The following is a 27,389-nucleotide window of genomic DNA, read 5'->3' on the forward strand; positions in this document are numbered from 1 at the left end:
ATCCCAGCGCACAAGAGGCCTGCAAGCGTACTGCCTTTGTTCCTGGGAATTTTCCTTTGTGCGCTCCTGCTTTTGGCTTTAAGTCTCTACTACGGCAGCGTGAGGCGAGATTTCAAAGTCTTGGAAGAGTTTCACACCCAGCTTGTTATCGCCGTCCTTCAGATCAGGCACGTTGCTGTGAAATGTTGGGCCTGGTTTATGAGGCTGTAGGAAAGCCTCCCACAGGGAGCCATGCAGGGCTGGGAGCAATGGCTCGCTTCCTCTGGGATGCCGTCCCAATGTGTCTGAGAGAGTAAAAGAGCCTCTTTATTTAAGAAAAAAATCAAACGGGAAATGAAGCAGCTGTCTTCTTGCAAAATTACGACGCTACCCACGGCGGGCATTTTTTCCTTTCTTATCGGCGTCATTTGGGTTCTGCATTTCTTTTCATAATGCCATTATCGTCTCCTAGCAATCTCAATTGCAATTAGAGGCCCATTGTGTAAGAGCCTTGAAGCATTGATAATATTCTTTATTTCCAACCTGGGGATGTGTGGGAGCTGCAAACAGGATTTCAAAGTATTGCCAATCAAACGTCTTAAAATAATAATAATAATAATAATAATAATAATAATAATAATAATAAACCCATGAGCTAGACCATACAAAGGACTAGTCTTCAAAAATGACTTATTTTTAAATGATAAATGTTGGGTGTTGCTTACAGAGGAATGTGTGGACAGACAGGGTGTATAACCTTATCAAAACTTGCTTCCTTTGAAATTCCCCAGCAGTTTCTTCAGGAGGGAGCCTTTGAATTCAACTCAAATTTTGGCTTGGATGAAACTGAGAGTAGCTGTATTTTACTCTCTCCCACTGGAATCAATGGGGAGTAAAAGTGTTTAGCTGGAGCTGAGTCAAGCCCCTTTGTATATTTTGAGGCGAGGGTTAAGCAATGTGAGTGGTGTATATAAATATCACATTTTATCCATTGCATGGTTTGAAATCTATTCTATATAGTTGCTGCCAGCTTTCAAAAGATAGGTGACCAAGTGTCTAACCACACAATTAAAAATTACAGGAATGCTGCAGTCTCCACTATCATTGGTTGATAGTTTAATAAAATATTGTATATACAGTACTAATACAAGTTGGTTATAAAAAGGTGTTTTTTAAGACATTGATGCCATTTTTAGCTTACTGGAATCACACCAAGACTCTTTAAAAAATGAACACAATGCAAAAATGCCTTCTGTATTGTAAAATTATGATTAAGAATGAATAAATGCTGGTAACAGTTACTAAATCTCCTTGTCACACATTGTGGTCCTGTCTGCACTATACATTTAAGGTCCCTGCCTCTGAAAGGTCTATAAAGAACTATATAAAAGATTAGTCTAACAATGCCAATAAAAGCAAATGTTCAAACGAGGCTGGCATACAATCTTAGCAAAACATAAATAAAACCAGCAACTTTTTAAAAAATTATACACAATAATATTGTGTATGAACAATGGCATGTTAAAATCCAGGGGGGGGGGGTTGTTTAGCAGATGCTGAAAACAAAGCAGTGAAGACACCTGCCTAAAATCAATGGACAGGGAGTTCCAAAGAGTAGGCACTGCTGGTGGAATGGAACTGGCAGGACTGGTGCAATGGAAGGTGAAGAGGCCAAGAGTTGCTGGGGCCAACCAATTCTAGATTTGTTCCTATTCACTGCCTCCCTGCTGAGTTATACAAGGGCAAAACAAACTGAGGAGGAAGTTGACAGCCAGCATCACACACACACACCCCAAATTAGCTTTAAGAAGGGAGATGTCAGGGACAGGAATGGTGGAAACCGCCTGCCCATCCTGACCCTTCCAGGGAGGAGGAGGAGGAGGAGGAGGAGGAGGACAGTCTAGATTTACAACAGGGGTTTGGGGGAGGTCACAGCTCAGAGGCAGATGAGGGGTAAAGTTGGGAAACCATGGGAGAGCCAGAGCAACAGGTGGCTGACACGTTGTCAGTAGAAAGCATTCCAACCCCTCCATCTCCCAGAACCCGGCGAGCCTTAAAAGTAGGAGAGCAAAGAGCTCAAAGACAGAGGGCACTTAGTGGCACCTATAGAGGAAGTGATGGTGATGACGAATGAGGAAAGGGAGGGGTGGAGATTCACTTGGGACAACACCATTACCCAAGAGGCTGGGTTCTATAGCCTCTCTCTATAAAGTTTGAAATAAAAATGGACTGTAAGAAACTTTACCTTGTCTTTAGACTTTCCTGGGCAACCAGCCGGGAGCCTCTGACAGCATCCTGACAGGAGGCAGGTATGGGTTGGCTGAGGGCAGAATGAAGCCAGTGAGCCACTGCCCTATTTGCCCTAATGGACCAGCCTCTGCTGAAAAGTCAGGACAGAAACTTACTAAGATTATGCGTGGCATTGAGAAAGTGGGTAGTTAAAACTGTGGATCTCACACCCACAGGAGTCGGTGGTGAGCGCTTTAAAAGAGATTTTGGCAAATTCATGGAGGACAAGGCTATTGATCACTACTAGGCACGATGGCTATGCTTTGGCTCCACAGTCAGAGGCAGGAATTAAACCGCAGGATGGGAGAGAACTTGAACCCTGCTTGCTGGTTTCCCACAGGTATCTGCATTGCAGGGTTTTGGACCAGATGATCTCTTCCAACTGTATAGTCTTATAACTCTATTATCTGATTGGCCACTATGAGAACAGGATGCTGGACTGAGGGGCGTTGGCCTGATGCAACAGGCTCCACTTATGTCCTTATGGTTGCTACCACACTGAAGGGTTGATTCATTGCAAGTACAGAAGGAACATTACATGGCAAATAAAAAAGTGTTGAATAGGCATTGACTGAAGACAGAAACTCATTTGCAGGTTACCATTTTTGTTTTCAGATGGAAACATCCCACACAGAAAAAAAAATGAAGAGCATTAAAAGGAATTATTCTGACCATATTTATAACACTTGCCTTGGAGGGTGGCATTAATGGATGATGTTTTGCTGGGAACCTTTTAAAATACACACTGACCCACTTGTATGGGTGCATTAAACGTCGACGTAGGCAATGTTCTTCCTGGTGTGGATTCTGCACCATAATTGAGACCACCTGCCTGCCCCGATTATGTGAACTATATTTGACTTCTCTTCGTATTCAGGCATTATCCCTGCTGCGACAAACAGTTCTTGTTTACATAGCAAAAATAAAAAATATATACATGAAAAGGAGTTTATTTTAGCTGCCATTTAATACATGTCAGCAGCTGGAAAATGGGGAACAGCCCTCCCAGCTTCTATAGAACTGTGCAAGAAAAAAATCTGAAAAATGAGGTTAGACACACAAGAAAAGGTTTTATTTTCATTTTAAAAAATGAATTATATCCTTGTTAGATTCCTAGATCTGCACAATACTTGCCAGCAAGACTCGTATAGCCTATAAGGGAGGCACACCATTCAGTTCCCAACCATCAGTTGCTTCATACGTCTTGTGCTAAAAAATCTAATTATTCTGATTGTCAAAACAAAATAAAAGAATTCCTTCCAGTAGCACCTTAGAGACCAACTAAGTTTGTCATTGGTACGAGCTTTGGAAGAAGTGTGCATGCACACGAAAGCTCATACCAATGACAAACTTAGTTGGTCTCTAAGGTGCTACTGGAAGGAATTTTTTTATTTTGTTTCGACTACGCCAGACCAACACGGCTACCTACCTGTAACTAGTATTCTGATTGTGTTTAAATAAAACACCAAAACGCATTAAATTTTCAGACAATTTATTTTTATATGGCACCAGATCAGAAGCCCAATACGCTCTCCAGAAGGGGTAGTGGGCAAACAATTGATATCAAACAATAATTTCCTGTTTTAGGCAACCCTGTCCCCACCAAAGACAATGGAAACTCAAACGTTGGTTCCAGCAAGGAGAATGGGCCTTGGAATCTCAGATTTGCTTGATGTATACAAAGTATTACAACAGAAGGTCATCAATGGTGGTTTGGGGTACATCTTTTTTTTAATTAAAAAAAACCTACTCCCTGTTCAGTTTTGTATAAAACAAACAGCACTTTGCATTTCCAAGCTCAATGGTTTCCCTGCACTTTGCATGCAATCCATGCCCAACTAGACAGCAAAAAAGACAATGCAGATTGTGAGTGCAAACGCTCATTTACCATCGTGATTCCAGCCCCAATTTCTTAACTATTTTGAATTTGACAGTTATGCATCGTGCAATAGTAAATCTGTTCAGAAGGTCAGGTTCTAAATCTTAGGACATAAAAGTTGGTGGATGTGATACATACACACAACTGCATTTTGAGCCCCTCTCCCAGAAGGTGACTTAAGAGATCTTTCTTAAAACCACATGTGGACCACCTGATATTATGCCTAGTTTGGTGCTTTGCTCCTGAATCCAGAAGAAGTTCAAGTTTGAGCTAGGGAATGCACACACATACACAAACACACACATCACAGGGCATCGATTCAAAAACAGAAGCATTCATCCCCTCCTTTATGTACACAAATGTACAATAAAAGTTCAAACATCTACTAGTAGAAAGTTATTAAATGTACACTAAATTTGCTTTTTCACTACTGGGCATTGCAGGAAAGGAAGGTTGAGCCGAGTTGTAGGGAATGTGTTATGCACTCAAAAGGTCGAGGGTTCCATCCGTTGGCTCCTCCGCAGCATCTTCAACTCAACAGAACATTAAATGGTGGAGCTGGGCTGAAGGAAAGAAATCTGAAAATCTCAGATGACGTTTTTCCTTTAAAGCTACATTTCGAAACTCTCACATCTGACATTGAAACATAACCACTGACAAGCAAAGGTTTTTGCTTTCTCGCTAGAAATGGCAGAAACATGGGTGGCTGCATGCTTGCAGATAGAAGGTGACATCTTCCATGCCCTTAAAGTTGCCTTGATGGGTGGCCCTCTTTTCTGAGTGCATGGGTAAGGTTGTCATATGTTGAAGAGCAAAAAAGAGGACACATTTGCCAGTGCCTGGGGTGGGGTGGGGTGGTGAAGGAGGTGCGGGAGAGAAGATGCTGGCCTACATAGCCCTATGGTTTGATCCTGCAGGATCCTTGTTATGACCCTATGGGCTCAGCCTAGAAACTCTAACCACTGTGTCATGTTGGCTCTCAGCTCAATTATTGAGACAATCCTCTAAGACCTTGTTCCCCCTCCATATTAAGGTAGGTGAGCCACAGGATGGGGGCTTTCTGATGTTGACAAGAAAGGAAGTTCAGCCTCATGAAAGCACTCCCTTGGATGAACAGGTTCCTCCTCCAACATATTGACTTCGAGTTTTATTGTTGTTTTAGCCCAGACATCCCCAAGTGCAGCCCTCCAGATGTTTTAGCCTACAACTCCCATGATCCCTAGCTAAGAGGACCAGTGGTCAGGGATGATGGGAATTGTAGTCCAAAACATCTGGAGGGCCGAAGTTTGGGGATGCCTGTTTTAGCCTGTTTTGCATGCATGTTATTGTTTGATATCATTTTATTCTCCTATCACGTTGTTTGCTGCTTTGATTTATTTTTCTTTCATGGGAAAGAAGGAGACAGATGTTGAAAATAAGTAAAGGATGTCTGAATTAGCTCTTGTCCAATTTCAACACTCCCGGAACAGCAGTTCCCGAGTGTGTGCATGCTCCCTGGGTACCAAAGGGGGAGAACAAGGACATTTTGGCAAATTCAAAAAATCCTCCAGGACATAAATTCTACCCCTGAAAAAGAGGACGTATGGCAACCCTATGTATGGGCTATTTGGCGACCCCTTTAAGTAGGGTAAAGGTAAAGGACCCCGGGGTGGTTAAGTCCAGTCAAAGGTGACTTTGGCTTGCGCTGCTCATCTCACTTTCAGGCCGAGAGAGCTGGCGTTTGTCCACAGACAGCTTTCCGGGTCATGTGGCCAACATGACTAAACCGCTACTGGCACAGGGAGGACCATGACGAGTGCCAGAGTGCACAGAAATGTGGTTTACCTTCCTGTCACAGCAATACCTATTTATCTACTTGCACTGGTATGCTTTCAACTGCTAGATTGGCAGGAGCTGGGACAGAGCAACAGGTGATCATTTGACCTTTCAATCAGCAAGTCCAAGAGGCTCAGTGGTTTGGACCACAGCGCCACCCACATGCCTTACCTTTTTAATTAAGCAAAAATGGCCCTACCATTAGGAAGAGTGAACAAACCACCTCCAGCAGAGAATGCTGGAAGGCAACAGGGGCAGCCCTCAGGCTGTTTAACAGTACTGAAGCAAGTATCAGCTGCCACTCCAAGTACGGTAGCTTCTGTTATACATAGGAAAAGGGGAGGGTGCCATCTTTCCCTTTGCCTCAGGCAGCAAAATATCTTGGGCTGGCTCTGTTTCTGTGTACCAGAGGAAACGCAAGTCAAGACTCATGGCCAGGGAGAAAACAGTTTGCTGATCGTATCCATCTGCAGGGACCAGAAACAAACAAAAATGATGGTGCAGATTGAGAGAGAGAAACTTCTCGGAAGCAAGGCTCTGCACAATGAGTTCTTTGGTTTGGAAAGAAAGATAAGCATTGGGTCTGAAAATCTACAATGGAAGTGCAATCAAGCACTTTGCAGGCTATGAAATTGACGTGGGTGGGTGTTTTAGCTGTATCTGTTTTTAATGCATGTTGTGGGTTGCCTTGAATCCTGTGCTAGGAAGAAAGGAGAGCACAGAATAAAATACATAAGTAAACACTACAGGAGACATTATAAAAAAAGGAGCAGAATTATGTTTTGGCATTTGGGAGGCCTTGTGGAAGTGGCCCCATGGCTTATAAAAGGTAATAGCTCTTAAATCCTGGAGACTCTCTGTGTGCAAGCCTCACACTTTGAAAACAGCCTTGCAGCCATTTTCCTTTGCTGCTAACCCACACATGTGGGGTCTCTAGAGGATTAAACAGAATTCTATATCCTCTTACCAATTCTTTAGCTGTGATTCCTGCATTGCAGGGAGTTAGACTAGATGGCCCCTGAGGTCCCTTCCAACTCTACAATTCTACAATTCTGTAGTTGTAACTGTTTTATTTCCTTTTATAACTGTGGTTCCCATTGCTGCAACCCTTGGACCTTAGGGTAAAGGGTGGGTAACTAATGCATTGCCTTGCGCCCCACCCACCCACCCCGCTTACCCATAAGAGCAGACGACAGCAACAGCCAGAGTAACAAGCTTTGGTTAGTGATAAACCTCCTCAGGTTTGCCTGATCCTAAAAACAAATCATGAATCCAATCCTAATCCCATAATTCCAAATTGCAACTTCCATCTGAAGCAGTTTGCTGAAAGGGGGAGAGTCCCCCAATTCAACCACGAACAGCCTGCCTAAGTAGTTGTTTACGCAGATAACTGTACTTTGTATCTTAGAATAATTCCACACACTGTATGAAGGCAAGATTGCAGATGAGCATTACTACATTAGAATATGTCATTAAGATTCTACAGTACTTGTATATATGAAGAAGCAAGCATTATATATCAATCACTTTACAAGGCAAGCTGTTGCCTATAGCCCATTTCACTACATTTTACTAAGCAATAATAATATATTTTGCATGCCAACCTCGAAGCTAAGCAAAAGTGCCCTCCGTAATCTCCTGGGAAGATCTACGGAGAGCAGCTAATATAATGCAATGAGTTTCCCCCCCACCCCATTCCAAATACACATCTTTATCAAAATCCAAACAAGTGTCTAACAAGCCACGCTGCTCCATATCTTCTCAACTGAATCCAGGAGCAGATTTTTTTTTTAATGGAACTGAAACAAATTTTAAAGCAAAATTCCAATCTGCAGATTTTCAGCTTGGCTGCTGTTTGCCACAAATTAAATTTGGTAAAATGATGCTTCGGATTTTAAAAAATCTTTTTAAAGTGGTGATTCAAGGATTTTTGAGGGGGGCATCTCAAACTTTGCATAAATACTCGTGGTTTTTAACCCCTTGGTTTTCAACATTTTGGAATCAGGAACTCCAATCTGGAATTCTTTCATTCATTCATTCATGAATGTGCAACTTTGCTTCAGTAAATGTTTCAGTAAATGTGTTCATGTGGCACTTATGCACCTATTTCACACTGGGCAACATCCATGAAAGAACCAGTATCTGGTTTTGCTATAAGCAATACTCATTGCTGCAAGCATTTGAGTTTCTTTTCAAACATATCATTTTGTAAATAAATCAGTATGATGATGGTGATACTTAGAAAAGGCTTGGGTGTGTGAAGCTGGAAATACACTTTGAAATCATCACCATGCCTGTTCCCAGGGCCTACATTATGTGCATATGACCCAATGCACAACACTTTCAACACACATCTAAACAGCTGACTGATAAATCCTGTGCATCATGGCTGAATTTACAAAAACCCTCCCTTCCCCAATGTATGAAAGTTCTGTGATTTGACCCACAGATGTCAGACGTAGGGTAAATAGAACATAGGGTTTTTAAGTCTTCTGGGCAAAGCTCCTACACAACCCCTCTGCATTTGAATGGAGCTTGTGCCAAGGATGTAATAAGTCCTGTTTGGGTGTTAATGCTCCTGTGTTTATCAACAGGGGAGTAATAACAAGTAACTCTGCCCACTAGTCTTTGTGCAAAGAGTGTGACTGCCTGTAATGAGTTTCTGTGCCTTCAGCTGCATGCAAGAAGGCTTCCAATGTAAACCAGAACTCTGCAGAATCAGGGCATTTGGATTTCAAGGAAGCTTTTGCATGTACAGTCATACCTTGGTTCTCAAACACCTTGGTACTCATACGTTTTGGCTCCCGAACGTCACAAGCCCAGAAGTGAGTGTTCCTCTTTGCAAAAGTTTTTTTGAAGCCGAACGTCCAACGCAGCTTCCGCGGCTTCCGAGTGAGTGCAGGAAGCTCCTGCGGCCAACTGGAAGCTGCGTCTTGGTTTTCGAATGTTTTCGGAAGTTGAACAGACTTCCGGAATGGATTACATTTGCGAACCAAGGTACCACTGTTCTGCGGTATTACGAAGATTCAGTTGCACTCTTCATTCAAGGGCGCATGGCTGGGCTACTTGGCACACACAACAAGGGTGCGTCAATGCCCGGAGAGGACACTGATCTAAGGCTTATCAGTGGGGTCTACCAAAAGGTAGCACTGGTGGTCACATCCAGAAACTGAGTCACAAAACAGTTCATTTTGAGCATGAGTTTGCAAGTGTTGCAAACTGCAGACCACCCACTCACTGGGTCAGAAAGAGCCGTCAGGTGGGAGAGGAGAAACTCAACAAAAAGATAACATCACACATATGATGCAGGCACTAAATGCAGATTCCCCAATCCCATGGGTGCTCAGTTTGGATAATTCTCACCCTCATTCCTCCTCTTTGAGGGGGAAGAATAACTGGGCATCCAAGGTAACTGGACATCAGCATTGAGAGCCCACATCATGCATGACGTTATATTTGTGATGGAGCGGAGGAGTGTATGACTCAGGCTTATCTCGTCAAACATCTGGAGAGGGAACATGACAGCCAAGAAAGAGAATCTATTTCAAAGTGGTGGCACACAGCTTGCTGTCTGTGGATTGGTTCATGCAGGCATCAAAGGATGGTTTGCATGTGTGCGAATGGGCCATCCTAAATGAATCCCCAGGGATGGACCTTCAATATAACCCAATTCTTTTCAAGTGAGTTTGTACATTTGGCTGAGATTCCTCAAGGTCAGCTGATGAGAGAGGGATGGGCATGCCCGTGTGAACCAGTCCTATGTGTCAATGCTAATGGGGATGTGTCTACAGACACCGTCTCCTTAACAGGATCCAGATTCACTTTCCTTTCTTAAAACCAGTACCATTTTCTTGAACTCCACCTAGAACTGCCAAATTATTATAATTATTTTTATTTATTTTTTTTAAAAAACCCTACAACCTGCTAGGTAGACGGGCTTGTCTGCCCACTAGATCATGCCACTTTTCTCCTCTTGGAAAGAAGTTTGTGATGAGGATCTTCCTAGCAAGAGCTCCTTCTCATGAATCAGGCTTTCCACAAGGTCCTCCTGCCGGTAGTTATGGTAAACTTTCAGAAAGGCCAAAATGGTAATTCCGAGCCAAGTGAGCCAGGCAGCCCAGAGGCCAAACTAGAGAGAGAGAGAGAGAGAGAGAGAGAGAGAGAGAGAGAGTGTAACAAGGTCAAGCAATTCCTAATACTGTACCAATTTGTTTACAGTGGTACCTTGGTTTAAGAACAGCTTAGTTTATGAACAACTTGGATTAAGAACGCTGCAAACCCAGAAGTAGGTGTTTTGGTTTGTGAACTTTGCCTTGGAATAAGAACATGTTTTTGTTTTGCTTCCTGTTGAGTGTGTTCCATTTGTAAATTGAGTCCCCCGCTACTATGGGAAAGTGCACCTTGGTTTAAGAACATTTCAGTTTAAGAATGGACTTCCGGAACGGACTAAGTTCGTAAACCAAGGTACCACTGTATATGCAAGTCTGTTTATACAGGGAAGTTTTTGACTGAATTATACAGAGGTGGCCAACATGGTGCCTTCCAGGTGGTATTTGACTCCAACTCCAACTGAGAGGCAGTGTGGTGTAGTGGCTAGAGTGTTGGACCTGGATGGGCAGAATTCAAATCCCCACCTGGCCATGAAGCTCACTGGGTGACCTTTCTCCTAATACATGCATTTTTAAAAAAAAACAATGGCTGGTTTCAAAGTTCAGATCTGCAAAGTTTAGATCAATGCAAATTTATCTGAAGGCTGACCATCTTTTGCTTCTCACGATGCCCCAGAAAGTGCGATTTTGATAGATCCTCCTTTAAATGCATACTGAATTGGATCTTACCCCATCCTCATCAGGGATGCTACTTCTGATTCCCAGAGAAGACAAGATGACCCTGAGAACCTTTCCAGAGATCGATCAATCAATTAGTCAATCTCTTTATTACAGCCAATAATCAGTATTCCTTTCCAGAGCCGCAACTTATCAGCTCTATGGACAAACTAAAAGACTTTGGGGGAGATCACTTGACTTACCTGTGTGATGGCAAACTGGTCATAGAATGCTGAGTTTTCTAAATTCAGCTCAAGATCTATATCCTGCAATTCTTCACAGCTAGAGGGAGAAGACATTTTGGGTGAGGGGGAGGGGAAGAAATGAAAATCATTTCAGCAATTCCAAATGACCTTTTCTGAGCTCCAGCTGAATCAGACCTCTAAATCCTGTCCAATAAAACTCCATTCCCAAGAAGCAATAGCCCACTGCCATATATAACAACTGGATGACAACATCTTCATTATAAAACAATCATCCTGCTATCCTTGAAACACAGATAAACTTTCATATCGCAGCCTCTGTCTCTCAGTGCATGCCACTGAACCAGTCAGAGTTTATTGCCGTTTGATCTCAACCAGAAATAATGGAGCAAAGGCCAAAATGTCAACGTCCCTTCAAATACTTTGCCAACTGTTCCCACTTTGATCAATTTCCTGCAGATTAAGAGAAAGAGAGAAGCCGTATGAATGTTTCATCCGTGTCTGCATTCTGAAACTAAACTGGGTCTCTAATCTGGCAGGACCTTTCCACGGAATCGTAAAAAAATAAAAAATAAAATAGGGGACCGGCATGCATTTTGGCCATTGCACAGTTAATGTGAAATGGATACACAAGGGAGTTTACAATCACAATTAGCACAACATACCAGCCTTGGCATAAGAAGGTAAGAAGAACCTTCTTGTATCAGACTGAATTGACCTCTGGACAGTGTGGTGTAGTGGTTAGAGCTTTGACAGTGACTTGGGAGAATCAGGTTCAAATTCCTGCTTAGCCATGAAGCTCATGAAGTGAACTTGGGCCCGTCAAGATTCTCTCAGCCTAGCCTACCTCGTACCTGCTCCTTGATCTCATGAACCATCAGGCCAAATTTGGTGATGATCGGCTTCTTGATTTCAGGAACCATCGTGCAAAATTGGGTTACAGTGCAGTTTAGAAAGGTTGGGTCCACCATCTTGTCCGATGGTATCCCATCACAGAGTTCACAAACTATCCTTGAGTTCAAGAATCATCATGCCAAACTGGAAGAGACCTTTAGACCCGTAAGCACCGTACATTTAAAAAAACACACACACACACACAAAGAGAGAAACACTGGCGGTGCCCCGCAGACTGACAATGACTACTGGGGATGAGAAACGAAAAGGCATGCAATGCAAATGAAGCAAAAATGTGCAGGGGAAGTCCTCCATCTTACCTAAAACCAGCATTTGAAAAGCCTGAAGCTCTTTGATTTTGCCCCACCAACTCCACCACCCACACAGACAACCCACACTTTGGCATCAGCCCACAATGAAACTGAGTTATGAGCCTCCATTACCTTTTGAGAAGACTTCAGAAGAAGGGAGTGTTTGGGTGTGTGTGTGGTTTTTGTTTTGTTTGTTTCAGATGCTCCAGAGCAAAGAGTTGGTCAGATAGAGTCTGCCTATGGGTGGTTTTGGGTTGGTTTGTTTACAGGTAACTTGGATTTCTACTTGGTGCTGTGAACAATTCCCCGGGGTTCTGAGGTTTCAGAAGGCCTCTTCTCTTTCTTTCTCTGTCTGTCTCTCTCTCTCTCTTTTTCTTTCTTTCCTTTCCAGTGTTGTCAGCCATCTTGGATGCTTATCCAAATATTCTATTAGTCCAGAGATTTTTTTTTGTTTTAAAAAAAAACCTCCCCTTTTAACGGAATATTCGAATAACCGTTGCAGCCCTAAACAGAACATTCACTAATGGCATTTTACAACATATGACAAGGTGAAACAAAGTAAATGCTTTAGCAATGCAGTTTATCTGTATCATATGACATAAAATGTCACCATTTTATCTTCTACTTTATGAGCCAGTGGATTTTTTTTATTTAAAAAAAAACATGAAGGGAAAGAAATTTAGACTCTCAATAATATTAAAAAAATTTCTAGTACCAAACACGCAGATTGGTTCAATATGCTGGATAATTTCTCAATTGTACAATATTGCTGGGCTTTAATACTCCAATAATACAACAATAATGAATTTAAATTGCAGCCTGGAAGCATTTTAGATGCACATTCCTAGTTGCTTCTGAAAATCAACTCCCACCCCCATCCCTTGCCAAGCTAATTTAGTAGTGTAAAGGAACAACAGCATTTCCCCCAACCAACCATGTTAATGTAGATTACTGCCCTTTATTATGAAGCAAATTATGTCCCATTTTCATTTATCCAGAATGGAATAGGTGCGTATTTTTCAGATTTTTTAGATAGGCTCAGGGGCGAAGAACCTTTTTTCAATCTGGGGGCCACATGCCATTCTGGGCAACCTTCTGGGAGTCATGGATGGGCGGGGCCAGAGGGAAAAGTGGGTGGAGTAAAAAGCGTGAAATTCACCTTCGTAGGCTACTTTATAAGCACACTCACGCGTCTCTCTCTATCCTCCAGCAAAAAAAGCGCTATTGGGGTTCAACAGCACATTCCAGCCAGGCAAAACCACTCAAGGAGAGTGGAGCGATGGGCTGGGTGAAGGCTGTGACCTGGAGATGGGGGGACATGGCTATGGTCTGAGGGCAGTTCCAAGGGCCACATAGAGAAGCCTAGGATCCCCTTGCCCGAGGTTCCCCATCCCTAAATTAGCTAAACTCTTTTAGGATACACATCACGTCCTGGATTTTGAGGGACAAGGAATATAAAAGTAGTAATCAAATGCTCTGCACATCCAAATTTTCACTTCCCGTGTGGTACAGGAAGTGCTTAACCATTCTTCCTTCTCTTCCTTCCCTTTGTTTGACGAAGGGTGCTGCAGTTTCAAGGTCCAAACTGCCACATTCAATACAGGACTGGCCTCCAGTAGTAGTCTTCTTCTTTTTTTCTCAAATCACAGAAAAGGGGGAAGTTTACTTCTCCCATTGCAATGCTGCTAGATAATTCTTAAAGGCACTGGATCTCTGTCCTGTGTTGCATCTGACAACGTAAGCCAAAGAAGGGGCAATTTCTCCTTCCGTTGGGCCTCGCTGTAGCTACCCATCGTACCATTAGGAGATTATTTCCAGCTCACACCTCTTTTTGCCTTTTCCCTTGCTTCCATACCTGCCCTTTGCTTATTGCCTCCATCTATCTGCCTGCATGCATCAATGGGAAGGACCTTCCCCTGCCACACTCACCTGTTGGGCATGCTTCCTTTCTCGGTGATGGCGTCGCACCACATGTTAAAGCCGACGCTTACGATCGTGCTGGCGATAAAGATGACAAAAACCACAAAAGCGCTGATGAGCAGATTCAGGAAGGCGTAAAAGAAAGAGCTGTGAGGGGAAAGTGGGAGGTGGGGAGGGAGAGAAGAAAAGGGAATTATAACTCGCAAGCAATGTCAGGACATCCTGTATACCTGAAGGAGTGTCTCCACCCCCATCGTCCAGCCCAGACACTGAGGTCCAGCACCGAGGGCCTTCTGGCTGTTCCCTCGCTGCGAGAAGTGAGGTTGCAGGGAACCAGACAGAGGGCCTTCTCGGTAGTGGCGCCCGCCCTGTGGAATGCCCTCCCAGCAGATGTCAAGGCAATAATAATGTATTTTAATATTTCTGTTGGAAGCCGCCCAGAGTGGCTGAGGAAACCCAGCCAGATGAGTGGGTTATTTAATGTCTGATGCTGTATTGCAGGTATCCCTAAACTTCGGACCTCCAGATGTTTTGGACTACAATTCCCATCATCCCTGACCACTGGTCCTGTTAGCTAGGGATCATGGGAGTTGTAGGCCAAAACATCTGGAGGGCTGCAGTTTGGGGGTGCCTGCTGTATTGTTTTTAATATTCTGTTGGAAGCCACCCGGAGTGGCTGGGGAAACCCAGCCAGATGGGAGGGGTATAAATAACAGGGTGGATAAAAATCAATGATTTAAAAAAAAAAATCAAAAAAATCGGATTTTTTTTATTTAAATCGGATTTTTTTTATTTAAATCGATTTTTTTTATTTAAATTGGATTTTTTTGAAAATAAAATGCTTTTTGGGGAAAATATATTACCACCCAAAGGTTATTCCATCATGAAATAAAGATTAGTTTTTTAATTATGTAGAATAAGGTTGTATATGTTTCATTTTGGGGGTAAATAAATTCCATTAATCCATTCACAATGTCATGCTCTTCCAGAGGTTTTTGTAAGATTATTGAGCAGTTTCTCTGCCTACAAGATATTATCACAGGTGCTTGGTTTACTTTTGCAGTTCTCAAAACTGAATTTGACTCAACAGAGATCACATGCCTCTTCTTCACAGCAAAAATGTTATAACATGAACAGAGTTGAGAAAAAGACCTTAATCCTATTGTTCTACAAACCTATGAATACAGAAACAACCCCTTCAGTGCTAAGTTTCAAGAAGTTCAGTGAATAGAATAGAAACAATATTTTTTCTGATTGTTTGGAGTGGACAGTATTTAAGTTTTTCATGTGTAGGCTGGGCTGACAGTCTAAGTTTCTTAAAATATATATATTTTGTTTTTGTTTAGCTAAATTGTTAACTAATGGATGTTTGTTTAAGCAAATAACATATGCTGTAATGTTATTGTTTCAGTTGAATAAATCTATTTAAATTGTTATTATTAAGGTAATGATTATTATTCTCCTTCCTAAGTACAACAGTAAAGTTGTCCAAATATGAATGATTAACCTATTAAACTGGGGATAAAAAACTAATATGAAAAGTTGTTATTCTAAAAATCTTCATCTACTTGCATATTAAAGTTATACCAGCAAGAATTAGTCTTTATGTAGAAAACTATGATTTAAATCCAGCCTTACTGACTAGTGATTTAAATCGTGATTTAAATCAGTTTGATTTAAATCAAATCCACCCTGATAAATTATTATTATTATTATTATTATTATTATTATTATTATTATTATTATACCAATGCAGCTTCTTGTTATCTCACAGTGGCTGGCCAGCTGCTTCCAGGAAGCTAACAAGCAAGTCCTGAGTGCAACAGCATTCGCCCCACTAGGGATTTCCAGCTACTGCTATTCAGAAGCATTACTGCCTACCACTGTGGAGGGAGAACATAGGCGTCATGGCCAGTAGACATCAACAGCCCTCTCCTCCATGAATTATTGCAATACTCTTTTAAAGCCATCTGGGTTGGTGGCCATCACTGCCTCCTGTGTCAGGGAGTTCCATAGTTCGTGCACTTTCTTTTACCTATCCTAACTCTTCCAGCATTCAGCTTCATTGGATGTCTCCAAGTTCTAGTGCTATGAGAGAGGGAGATTTTTTCTCTCTCTATCTGCCTTCTCCATGCCACGCATCATTTTATAATTTTATAAATCAATTTGTCAGATCCTCTTTCAAAGCCATTGAAACTGCTAGCCACCAATGGCTGCCTCTTGTGGGAGTGAATCCCGCAACTCTGTGTTTACAGCACCAGATCACCAGTTCAGATATGTTTGGAAAGCTAACTGTTTTCTCAGTGCCAAGGCAGCAAAATCCAGACGATGCACTCCTTTGCCTTTTGACAGATTGATACTGACAGATCTGGGTTTAAGAAGCCTATCCCGCAATCTCCTTCCTCACTCCTATGTATTTTTGGTGGCAGATCTCAAACATTTCCTTTTAGCCTAGGCCACCACAACTGGGCTGAATTATTAGTCAAACCATATGAAGAGCACTAGGTTGGGGGAGGCTAGCTTATACTTTGTCCATGCTCTGACTTGCAAACAAATCAGCACTAAAGAACATGTGAGGTTTGTCAGAATTTAATATTGTGTAGCTGCTTTCTATTTCACAAATAAACAGCAACTAGGGGAGGGCAGATGGACCCAGATTGAGAACACAGTGTAGGAGAGGATTTATCCAGTGCAAGGTAGGGAGAGGTTGTTTCCATTACCATACTAGTAGAATTCAGGCCCATTCAATGTAGCTGAATGTTGGAAAAATTGAGAGAGACTGTTATTCATTCATTCATTCATTCATTAAATGCATATCCCACCCTTCTTCCCAAAGTAGGCAAGGATGGTAAGCAACAACTTTAAAAATGTTCTGCTGCAGATGCAGAATGGGAGAGATCTCAGTTTAAAAGGTCTGCTGACCAGATGCCAAAAGGACAACAGAGACTGCACCTGTCTGATATGCATGGGGAAAGTATTCCAAAGGGCAGGGGCCACACCACTAAAAGCCTGATTCCTAGTTTGTGTGGAATGGACCTCCTGATAAGATGGTCTCTGCAGAAGGCCCTCACCTGCAGAGCAGTGATCAATTGGTCATAGAAGGGGTGAGACAATCCTCCAGGTATCCATCTCTCAAGCTGTATACAACTATATGCACCCAAACCAGCACCTTGAACTTAGCCCAGTAACACACCCGCTCAGTCTGCTTTTTGCCAGGCAAAAAAAACACACCAGTTTCTTCAACCTAGATAGCCAGTGGTATGGAAAACAAATCCTATTATGAAAGGTTGGAGAAGTTGGGAATGTTTTGCAGATGTTCTACCTTCCTCCACCTTTCTTCAGAAGGTGGCTAGACTTGGAGCAAGGCCCCTTGAGGCTGATCTTAAAATCTAAACAGCTTCATGCCATAGCAAGTGGTCCTTTATGTATCCAGGTTGCAGGACAGCTTTCTAGTTTAAACACTTAGATCTGTGGCCCAGAATATTACAAATTGGATGCCTGCCATCGTAAGCACCACCAGTTTATTTGTAAGCCACTTTTCTGCAAAGCGTGACTCGCAGCATATCAAACTAACTGCAATAAATGTAACAATCCAAAAAAACATACTAAGAAAATAATAAGAATTATCATGAGCTCTCTTTTGTAAAGCAATACGAGTAAACTAACCTAATTTAGGAGCTTCAACCCAAACAGGACAGAGAATAATGTCTAACACAGAATAAAACGGTAGCATACATAGCTGCCAAGTTATCCCTTTTTTAAAGGGATTTTCCCTTATGCTGAATAGGCTTCCTCGCGAGAAAAGGGAAAACTTGGCAGCTATGGTAGCATATCAAACTGCAGGCAAGAAATCAGTAATCCAAAACTATGTTCCGTAGAAGCTCACCATAATTTGGCAACCACACCTTTCCATTCTGACAGCCTTCCCTCCGATCTGCTAGTTAGACACCCATGGACAAAATCACCCACCAAGCCTCTTTGTGAGTTTAAGACAAGGCTTGTGTGCCACCTGATGTTGTCGGACAACAAAGCCTATCATCCCTGAACATTGGCCATGGCAGCTGGAGCTGATGAGAGCCAGAGTTCAGCAATGTCAGGAAGGCAGCTGGTGAACCATATCTAGTTTATGGAAAGCTTCATCACCAACCACCCTCTGCCCATTCTACCAGCCTTGAGCAGTTCATGTTATCACAGGTGAACACATGGACAGGCAAAGGCCTCTTCATAGTTTGTGGTACTTTGAGCTAAATTGCAGCATCCCAAAGAGATCTCGAAAGCCAACTGCATGCAGTGTATAAAATATTACCAGTGCTGCAGGCACACATCACCATGGAGATCAATGGTACATTCTATTATAAGCCTGTGGCTTGGATCACTTGCCCAAAGCCTCTGGAACTGTCTGCTCTGCAGACACTGTAACAGAACATGTTGCCTGCTTTTTATCTTCTTGTTGTCATTCTGCTTGGGACTAACTGGGGATGGGAGGGATATTGATCTTAAGAAAGCAGAAATTTGCCTAATGGAGATGAGGCTCCCAGATCCTCCTGGTTGCTTGTAAACATTTGGAGAGAAAAGATCTCACCATAAATAATCTGTTTATTATTATTATACATGTATATCCCACCTTTTCTCCAAAGACCTCAAGGTGGGGTACACACATCTCCCCCCCCCTTTCCATTTTATCTTCACATTTTATCCTGTGAGGTAGGTTAGGCTGAGATGCATTGACTGCCCCCAAAGTCATCAAGTGGCCTTCAGAGCTGAGTGGGGATTTGAACCCTGGTCTACCCAGGTCCTAGTCCATCTCTCTAACCACACTGGCTCTCAGCAATAATAGCTAGCTCTCCCACTTTTCCAAAAGAAGCATAGAAATGGAATATCTCAGAGATAGCTAATTTGGTGGCACCCCGGAAGTGGTAAGAGTCCAGCTCTCACCAGTCCTGGCCAATATGGCTGACAGTCAGGGATGATGGGAGCTGTAGCCCCAAAAAATAGGAAGGCACCATGTTGGGTACCACTCAAAGAGCTAGTTGTGGTACTGAGACCATTAAAAAAGAATCAAAATTGGCTTTAGGGGGCCTAGAGGAGGTGGGTGAGCCAGGAGAAGGTGGGATTCACTCAATGTAGCAGAAAACTTTTGTAGGACCATGCCTGCCTTTCAGCTCTTGGGATGAGAAGCACCATAAATGGAAGCAGCTGCTGCCACCCACAATATCGGCATCGGTTGTGCACGTGTTTGTTTGTTGTTATTTTAATGTTATTACTCTTATTTTGTAACGATATGTAGCAGAAACCATTGAACATCAAACACCCTTGCAATAAGAAGAAAACAAATGGATTTTTTAAAAAAAGAGGAAGGAGGGGAATAAAGTGGGAAATGACAGATAAAAGGGGGGGCAGCATAACAAAACTCTGTAATATCTTGATAAAATTAAAAGGAAAAATGTCATTTATGTTGTCATTCCAGAAAGGTAAAAATGCCCACCTCTCAATAAATTTGTTCTGTTTTATTATTAAGCATTGTGTTTCTCTCATATGTAAGCTTTATCATTAAGATAGTTTCCCCTAACCAAACAGTTATGGTAGGGGGATGTCTTCCCATTTTTTGTGCAATTTTGCTGTGGTTAGCGGGGTAGCGATCAGCTGTAAATCAGTATTAATGGTTTCAGGATAGAGTATCAATAGGGGAGTGTTTAGGGTATCCTGGGAAATCACAGCCTGTACATATTCACATAATATCCAGTGGTATTCATTTTTCGCAACTCCAAAAGGTATGCATTAAATCCTCCTTAATATCGTGTGCGTGTTTTAAATGGTCATTGTGTTTGTGTGCAGTCCAACCCCCTATGCTGAGCTGCAGTTCTGGGAACCCTTCCTCAACGGGAGCCAAAACCAGAGTCTAAGAGGGAGAGCCCTGCTGGATCAGGCCAAAGGCCCATCTACTCCAGCATCCTGTCCTAACAGGGGTCGACCAGCGGGGCTCTATTTCAGAACAGGCAAGCGTAGGAGGTAACCGGACTGAATGGCGACCCCAGCTCATCCTGCCTTTTCGCCTGGAGTTTGGCATCTGGTGGGCGACGGGGAGCCTCCGTTTCTAGGGGAAGGACGACCCCTCCCATTAAGCCAGCTCCCTCCCTCCCCCTTCTCTCCCCTCCCTCCCTCCCCGACCGCCACTTACTCCTCGTGGCCTTTGCAGAGGAAGAAGAGCGTCCTCCAGGCCTGCACTGCGGCGAGCAGCAGCGAGAGGAGGCCGGCGAAGAGGCTGAATCGGCAGGCGGACTCGGGCCCCCACTCCTGCACGGTGAAGCGCTGCCGCTCGGCCGTCAGGTTGGCGTTGAGCCACATGCCCTCGGTGAAGAGCAGGCAGCGGCCGTGGAAGTCGTTGCTGTTCTCCGACAGCGGCACCACCACGATGAAGCTGAAGAGGAAGGCGAGGAAGTAGCAGGTGCACTGCGCGAAGAGGAAGTTGCTCAGCGCCATGGTCGCCAGCCTTTGCTGCCTGCCTGCCTGCCTGCCGCCGCCAGCCGAGGAGAGAGGAGGAGGAGGAGGAAGGCAGCGCCGCAGCAGCCCGAGGAGCGAGAGGAGGATGCGCAATGGCGAGCGCGCCTCCCTCCAGCGCCGCCCGCGCAGACCCAGCAAGGATGGCTGGCTGGCTGGCTGGCTGGATGGATAGGTAGAGGAGCTCAAGGGCAAGACGGGGCGGGGCCCGTCGGGAGGTTTAGACCCCCGCACCGCTTTTGTGAACACGTGGAGCTGCCTTCTTGCGTGGATATGCCTTTCACTTCAGATGTTAGCAAGGCAGGGAAGGGCAAGAGGGCAGGGGATGGGCCCACACAGAATGATGCATGGTGTGAAGACAGTGGGTAGGTTTTATTTTATTTTATTTTATTTATAACCAATTAGCTAACTCTGTAGAACATGAGACTCTTAATCTCAGGGTTGTGAGTTTGTGCCCTCTGTTGGGCAAAAGACAGGGGGTGGACCAGATAGATGACTCTCGCGGTCCCTTCCAACTCTGCAATTCCATTACATATATAGTCAGGTATGATGGGAGTCGTAGTATTTAGTTTTATTCATTTCAATAGTTTTACAATCATTTTAACATTTCAAAACTCGACTTCGTTCCCCCTCTTTCTGCGGTTCCTTAAATTTCTTTTTAAAGTTTTCTGCATATCCAAATTAACTTAATTTGCTCGTTTATTCATCTACTTTAAATATATACTCTTATAAAACTGCAGCGTCTCTGTTTACAGTTTATTTGTAAATATTCAATAAACAATATCCATTCTTTTATTAAAAAAAGAGATTTGTTATCTTGATTTCTTATTTTCCAGGTAAGTTTCGGGGGTCGTAGTCCAACAACATCTGTCAACCCAATGTTGAGAAAGGCTGAGCTAGACTGAAGAGCAGCTTAAAAATGAATGAATGAATGATAGACAGCCATACATTTCAAGTCACAATTGTGGTTGCTGGATTTTCTTTTTAGCAATAATGCTTTTCTCAGATCCTTTTTGCTGCTCACATTTCTCCCATGCATTGTTCCAGACCAAAAGCTGGCTCCTCCGCTCCTAAGAAGGTTTGAGTTGCTTCCTGGTCCCTCTTCGATTTGAAGGTGCAAATGAATCCTCAGTTTCCATGTTTTCAGCATGTGGAGATAAGAAGATAAGAAGAGGCCAATGGCCCATCTAATCCATCCAGCATCCTGTACTCATAGTGGCCAAGCAGATGTCTATGGGAAACCTGCAAGCAGGGCTTGAGTGCAACAGCACTCTGCCTACCTGCAATTCCCAGGAACTAGCATTCAGAGGCATACTGCCCCCAACAGTGGAGGTGGAACATAGCCACCATGAATAATAGCCTTTTGATAGCCTTGTCCTCCATGAATTTGTCTAATCCTCTTTTAAAGCCATCCATCACTGCCTCCCTCCATAGTTTAACTATGCTCTGCATAGTTTTTATCTGTCTTGAATCTTCTGACACTTAGCTTCATTGGATCTCCACAAGTTCTAGCATTATGAGAGGGGGAGAAGACCATTTCCCTATCCACTGCCCTCATGTTATGCATACTTTTTGTAAATGATTGTTGACCATTGTAAATTAAGTCCAAGGTGCTTGTTAATCTATAAGAATCAGATACGCTCATGACATGGCTCTAATTCCAGTTTGAAAGTCTCATGCAGATGTGGTGCAAATACAATATATGGTAAGAAGCCTACAGTGTGAGTTCACACATACATACATACATACATACACGCATGCTGCAGTGAGAATGGACACACCTATTCCTGGCACACCAAGCAGCAGAAGAGATCTATTGCATTCTGGGTCCAGCATTTTGCATTGTGTGCTTCTGCAAGAAAGCAGAAGGAAGGAGAACTGCCTCTTGCTAGATCTCAGGGGTTCCAGTGCTTTCTAAAGATAATTAGTCATTCTTGGCAAATCCTAACGTAATAACCATGGCCCACTTCGCTATTTTAAACAGAATCAGAAATATACGGTAGGTAGTTGACTGCATTAATCAGCACCATGGACAGCTCAGCCATTCAGATTGCCTCTGGGAAGGAAGCTGCCTCTCTTTAGACCGCTGTCCACGGTTCTGAATTCTGCATGCAACTGCTATTAAAGAAAGGAAAGCTGAAATCCTGCCTGCCGAATGACACCCTCCCCTGTTTTTCTCATTATTAATTTATATAATTGTATTGTTTAGTTTTTCTTTTTCTTCTTTTTCTGATTTTCTGTTGTTTTTATCTCTTTATATTTTATCCTGTGAAGTCACTTCACTGCTTTTATATAAAGTGATTATATTAATAATGATGATGATGATGTTAATTCAATCTGTACTGGCTGCTTATCAGCTACCAAGCCAGGTTTAAGGTTCTGTTGTTGACACTGAATGCCCTACAGAACTTGAGACAGGGAGACTTAGCAGACTGCCTCCTCCAGCACAGACCAGGAGTTGTATTCCAGGGCCAGAACTTCACCCCATCTTTTCCTTACAACAGGGTTGAAGAACCTGCAGCCCTCCAAATGTTGTTGGAGTATAATTCCCAATATCCTTGACCAATGGCCATGCTGACTGGAGCAGACGGGGGTTGAAGTCCAACAACATCTGGGGAGACACAACTGTCCCAAGCCTGCCTTACAGTGTTCTTAGAAGTCCCATGGAAAACCACACATACGTACAAAGGATAGAAGTGTCTTGTCAAGCACCAGATGTCATCTAGGAGAGGGCTTCTCCTCATCAAGTCCAGATGAGAGCAAGACTAACATTTCCCCAGTTCTCTGAACTTTCTACTGCTGCAGCTGCCCTTCCAGGGCCTTCTGCAGACACAGTGGGAATAACTCCTCCCCAAAGACAAATCATTATTTAAGAAATCATTGCTTTGCCATAGAAAAGCACTAGACATATCAAGAGATCCAACGCATCCTGGTCACCATTTCTTTCAGCTCCTGCCATCGGGATGGAGATATAGAACTATGCAGGCAAGAACGAGCCGTCTCAGGAACAGTTTCTTCTCTAGAGCGATTTTGGCCTTAAATGGAAAGCCTGGACTTTGAAGTCATCTTATTTTACTTGTTATTTGTATTATATTTACTGTTTTTAATTAGGTTTTGTAATTTTGGATTATGCAGAATGCTTTATCTGAGTGGATGTAGCAACCGAGTAATTTCGTTGTTCCCGCAAGAGGACAATGACAATAAAGATATCTTACCTTATCAAATGTTCTCCTTTTTAGAAGAGACACTTTTGTCTCCAGAAGCTGCAGTTTTATCACAGGTGTCGTGCTATACTCTCAATAGTTGGTGGGAAATTTCATTTCCACTGCTGAGAACCTGATTGAACTTCTGAAAAGGCCCATCCAGCAGTTCCTCAGAGAATGAAAAAGTCACAAAATTGTGCCCTGGGCAAAGCAATTTTGCTGATAATTCAGGGCTTTACGTGTGAGGAGAAATGTGGAGGGAAGCTGCCTTTGCATCAGGTTCCCAGAGGTTTTATACTACCTGGAAGGTTGAAGAGGGGAGAGAGAGAAACTAAACCTGTAAAATGGTGGCAAATTCTTTCCTTTGAAATCTAATGCTTTATGTCTCCTAGGTATTTTCTAAAAGCAAGATAGGGATCGATCTAGACACGGAGCCCAATTTGTTGCTGACTGTAGGGGATACTGGAGATGTAGAATGAAAACCTGGCTCAGTTGATGTCACTGAGACTTTTTCTGCTATGTGCTGTTGTGGAGCAGAATTTTACTCTTAGGCTGTGGTCTTCAAGCCTCTTAGGACCAGTACAATCATTCCAGTTTCCTCTCCAGAGATCAAACTTGATTTCCTGTAAAGAAGCAGGGGAGGATACAGACATATGATCCTAAAAACATGGGGTAAAGGTAAAGGTAAAGGGACCCCTGACCATTAGGTCCAGTCGCGGACAACTCTGGGGTTGCAGCGTTCATCTCACTTTATTGGCCGAGGGAGCTGGCATACAGCTTCCGGGTCATGTGGCCAGCATGACTAAGTCGCTTCTGGGAAACCAGAGCAGCACAAGGGAAACACCATTTACCTTCCCGCTGGAGTGGTACCTATTTATCTACTTGCACTTGACATGCTTTTGAACTGCTAGGAGCTGGGACCGAAAACCGGGAGCTCACCCTGTCGCGGCGATTCGAACCACCAAACTTCTGATCGGCAAGCCCTAGGCTTTGTGGTTTCGACCACAGAGTCACCAGCATCCCAAAAACATGGGTTACTGTACTGTAAAAGGGTGCCCACCATATTGTTCTCAGGTGTACCTATTCCCTTTCAGGAACCAATGCAGGAGGAATTGGTTCTGAGGACTGGAAGTAGAAACAGCTTCTGCACAGCATGGATTGACTAGTGACCTTGAGGTCACCACCCTGTCTTCTCACCTCTATGCTCTGATCAGTTTATAAAAATAATAATAATAATTTATTATTTATACCCCGCCCATCTGGCTGGGTTTCCCCAGCCACTCTGGGTGGCTTACAACAGAAAAATGAAATAAAATAATCTATTAAACATTAAAAGCCTCCCTAAACAAGGGCTGCCTTCAGATGTATTCTAAAAATCTGGTAGCTGTTTTTTTCTTTGACATCTGATGGGAGGGCGTTCCACAGGGTGGGCACCACCACCGAGAAGGCCCTCTGCCTGGTTCCCTGCAACTCTTTCAAGACCGGTGTTATGTGTTAAGTTTTGCAACTTAAAAAAGTTTTGTGGGGTTTTTTTTAAAGCCACAATATGAACATCATCATCATCATTTCATTAACATTTATATACCGCTCTATGATGCATATGCATATGGTAAAAATCTTTGAAATAAACCCTGTGGAATTATGACATGGGACAGAGTTTTGCTTGTGGCCAGCATCATGCTTAAAGCTCTCCTAAGCAGACGTTCTTCTTTTGGTAGATATAAAGGAGACTTTAATTTCAAATGGTTGGTTAGGAGGGGGAGAGAGGGGGGGAGGGAGGGAGGGAGGGAGAGAGAGAGAGAGAGAGAGAGAGAGAGAGAGAGAGAGAGAGAGAGAGAAGTGGTGGCAGAAAGAATGGAAGTAAATGGGGTGGCAGAAAGAGGAAAAACTAGGGAAGGAGCAACAGACTCTGTGGTCACCAAGTGATGGTGCTTTCCATGAGCCTTGCCCAACAAATATGACCTTAAGAAGAGCCTGCTGGATCAGGCCAGTGGCCCATATAGACCAGCATCCTCACATTGTCTGTGGGAAGCCTGCAAGCTTGTCATGAGTGCAACAGCACTCTGTAACTGGTGTTGTTGTTGTTTAGTCGTTTAGTCGTGTCCGACTCTTCGTGACCCCATTGACCAGAGCACGCCAGGCACTCCTGTCTTCCACTGCCTCCCGCAGTTTGGTCAAACTCATGTTCGTAGCTTCGAGAACACTGTCCAACCATCTCATCCTCTGTCGTCCCCTTCTCCCAGTGCCCTCAAACTTTCCCAACATCAGGGTCTTTTCAGGGAGTCTTCTCTTCTCATGAGGTGGCCAAAGTATTGGAGCCTCAGCTTCACGATCTGTCCTTCCAGTGAGCGCTCAGGGCTGATTTCCCTTCATGGATCAATGCCTTTTCGTGGCGAAGGGGCTTGAATAACTCAGAGAAGCTATGAGCTATGCCATGCAGGGCCACCCAAGATGGACAGGTCATAGTGGAGAGTTTTGACTAAACGTGATCCACCTGGAGAAGGAACTGGCAAGCCACTCCAGTATCCCTGCCAAGAAAACTCCATGGACAAAGACAACAGGCATATAAAAGTTATGATGCTGGAAGATGAGCCCCTGTAACTGGTATCCAGAGTCATACTGCCTCTGACAGTGGAGGCAGAAGATAGCTAACATGGCTAGTAGCAAGGGAATAGCCATGCATACATTCCCAGCATCAATTGCCTCCATCTCCAGGTAAGCTTTGGAGAGACCTCTGAAACCTGGAGGAGCCACTGCAAGTCATTGTAGACAATGCTGAACTTGGTAGACCAATGGTCTGACTCAGGGTTTAGCCACACTTACCTCCCCCTGCCCCGCCCTGCCCCACCCCGCCCCCAGTGCTCTCTCACAGGTCCACAAAAATGGCACTCTTAATCAAAACTTTCCCATCTGGTGAGGAGAAGCAAAGAGACCGTGTTCCTATACCTTAATTCAGAAGGTGGTTAAAAGGGGGGATTTCAGCAATGGCAACTTTTCTCTCCCTTGCGCAATATGCACCAAAAATCTCCTTCACTCCTGTGCATTTGGCCACCAGCCCTAGTGTCGGCAGATACAGCATTATTTTAAAGCACTTTCTTTCTCCTATAAAGACAGGGGTCAAGAGATCTCGTGCAAGAGAATATTCCTTGCTTTCCCAGGAGGCTGGTTTTTTCAGTTCTGGTCAGGCTGACCTTTTCTGCCACGCTGCTAAGCTCAAGGAGATTGCCTGCACTCAGGCAATAGAAACTGAGAAGGCTTTTTGCTTTTATTTCATTTCAACTGTTTCTGCTTCTCAAGATGCTATCGCATATTCTGCAGTCCTGCTGACACAAGCTTCTCTGCGCGAGGCTGTGCAGCCTCTGGTGTTCACCTTTTGCTGTGACCTTTCCAGCTCTAATAAAACTGTACTTCGTGTCAAAGATGACAGGAGCAGGCAGGAAAACAGTTGCAATTGGGGGAAATCAGTAGAATGCTTGCAATATTTTGCAGTAATCTTGACAAAGTACAGTACCATGCTGAGGGAGGTTCCTCACACTGTTGATCTCCAATGCCCCCAAACTGCCCTGTGTGCA

General features: G+C 43.5%; 2 protein-coding genes across 6 annotated transcripts in view; one reads left to right on the forward strand and one right to left on the reverse strand.

The window, feature by feature from the left end:
• C1H14orf180 (chromosome 1 C14orf180 homolog) overlaps nt 1–9,862 on the forward strand; it is a 38,646-nt gene extending 28,784 nt beyond the window's left edge. For 4 of the 5 annotated variants that reach the window (XM_088673528.1, XM_088673544.1, XM_088673541.1 and 1 more), the window contains one exon: nt 8–9,862. In XM_088673528.1, coding sequence (XP_088529654.1) covers nt 8–210 — 203 coding nt within the window. In that variant the 3' untranslated portion in view covers nt 211–9,862. The remainder of the gene's footprint in view (nt 1–7) is intronic. The other variant, XR_009557130.2, reaches the window with a different exon arrangement.
• Nucleotides 9,821–21,316, reverse strand: TMEM179 (transmembrane protein 179). The gene is made up of 4 exons (XM_035116858.3): nt 20,295–21,316; nt 14,126–14,263; nt 10,992–11,070; nt 9,821–10,091 (listed from the first exon to the last, which is right to left on the reverse strand). Exons 1-4 carry the CDS (start codon nt 20,594–20,596, stop codon nt 9,912–9,914), a joined length of 699 nt encoding a protein of 232 aa, XP_034972749.1. The 5' UTR covers nt 20,597–21,316; the 3' UTR covers nt 9,821–9,911.
• Nucleotides 21,317–27,389: the final 6,073 nt, after the last annotated feature.

This window comes from Zootoca vivipara, chromosome 1 (genome assembly GCF_965207765.1).
Source record: "Zootoca vivipara chromosome 1, rZooViv2.hap1.1, whole genome shotgun sequence".
Classification (NCBI taxonomy): domain Eukaryota; kingdom Metazoa; phylum Chordata; class Lepidosauria; order Squamata; family Lacertidae; genus Zootoca; species Zootoca vivipara.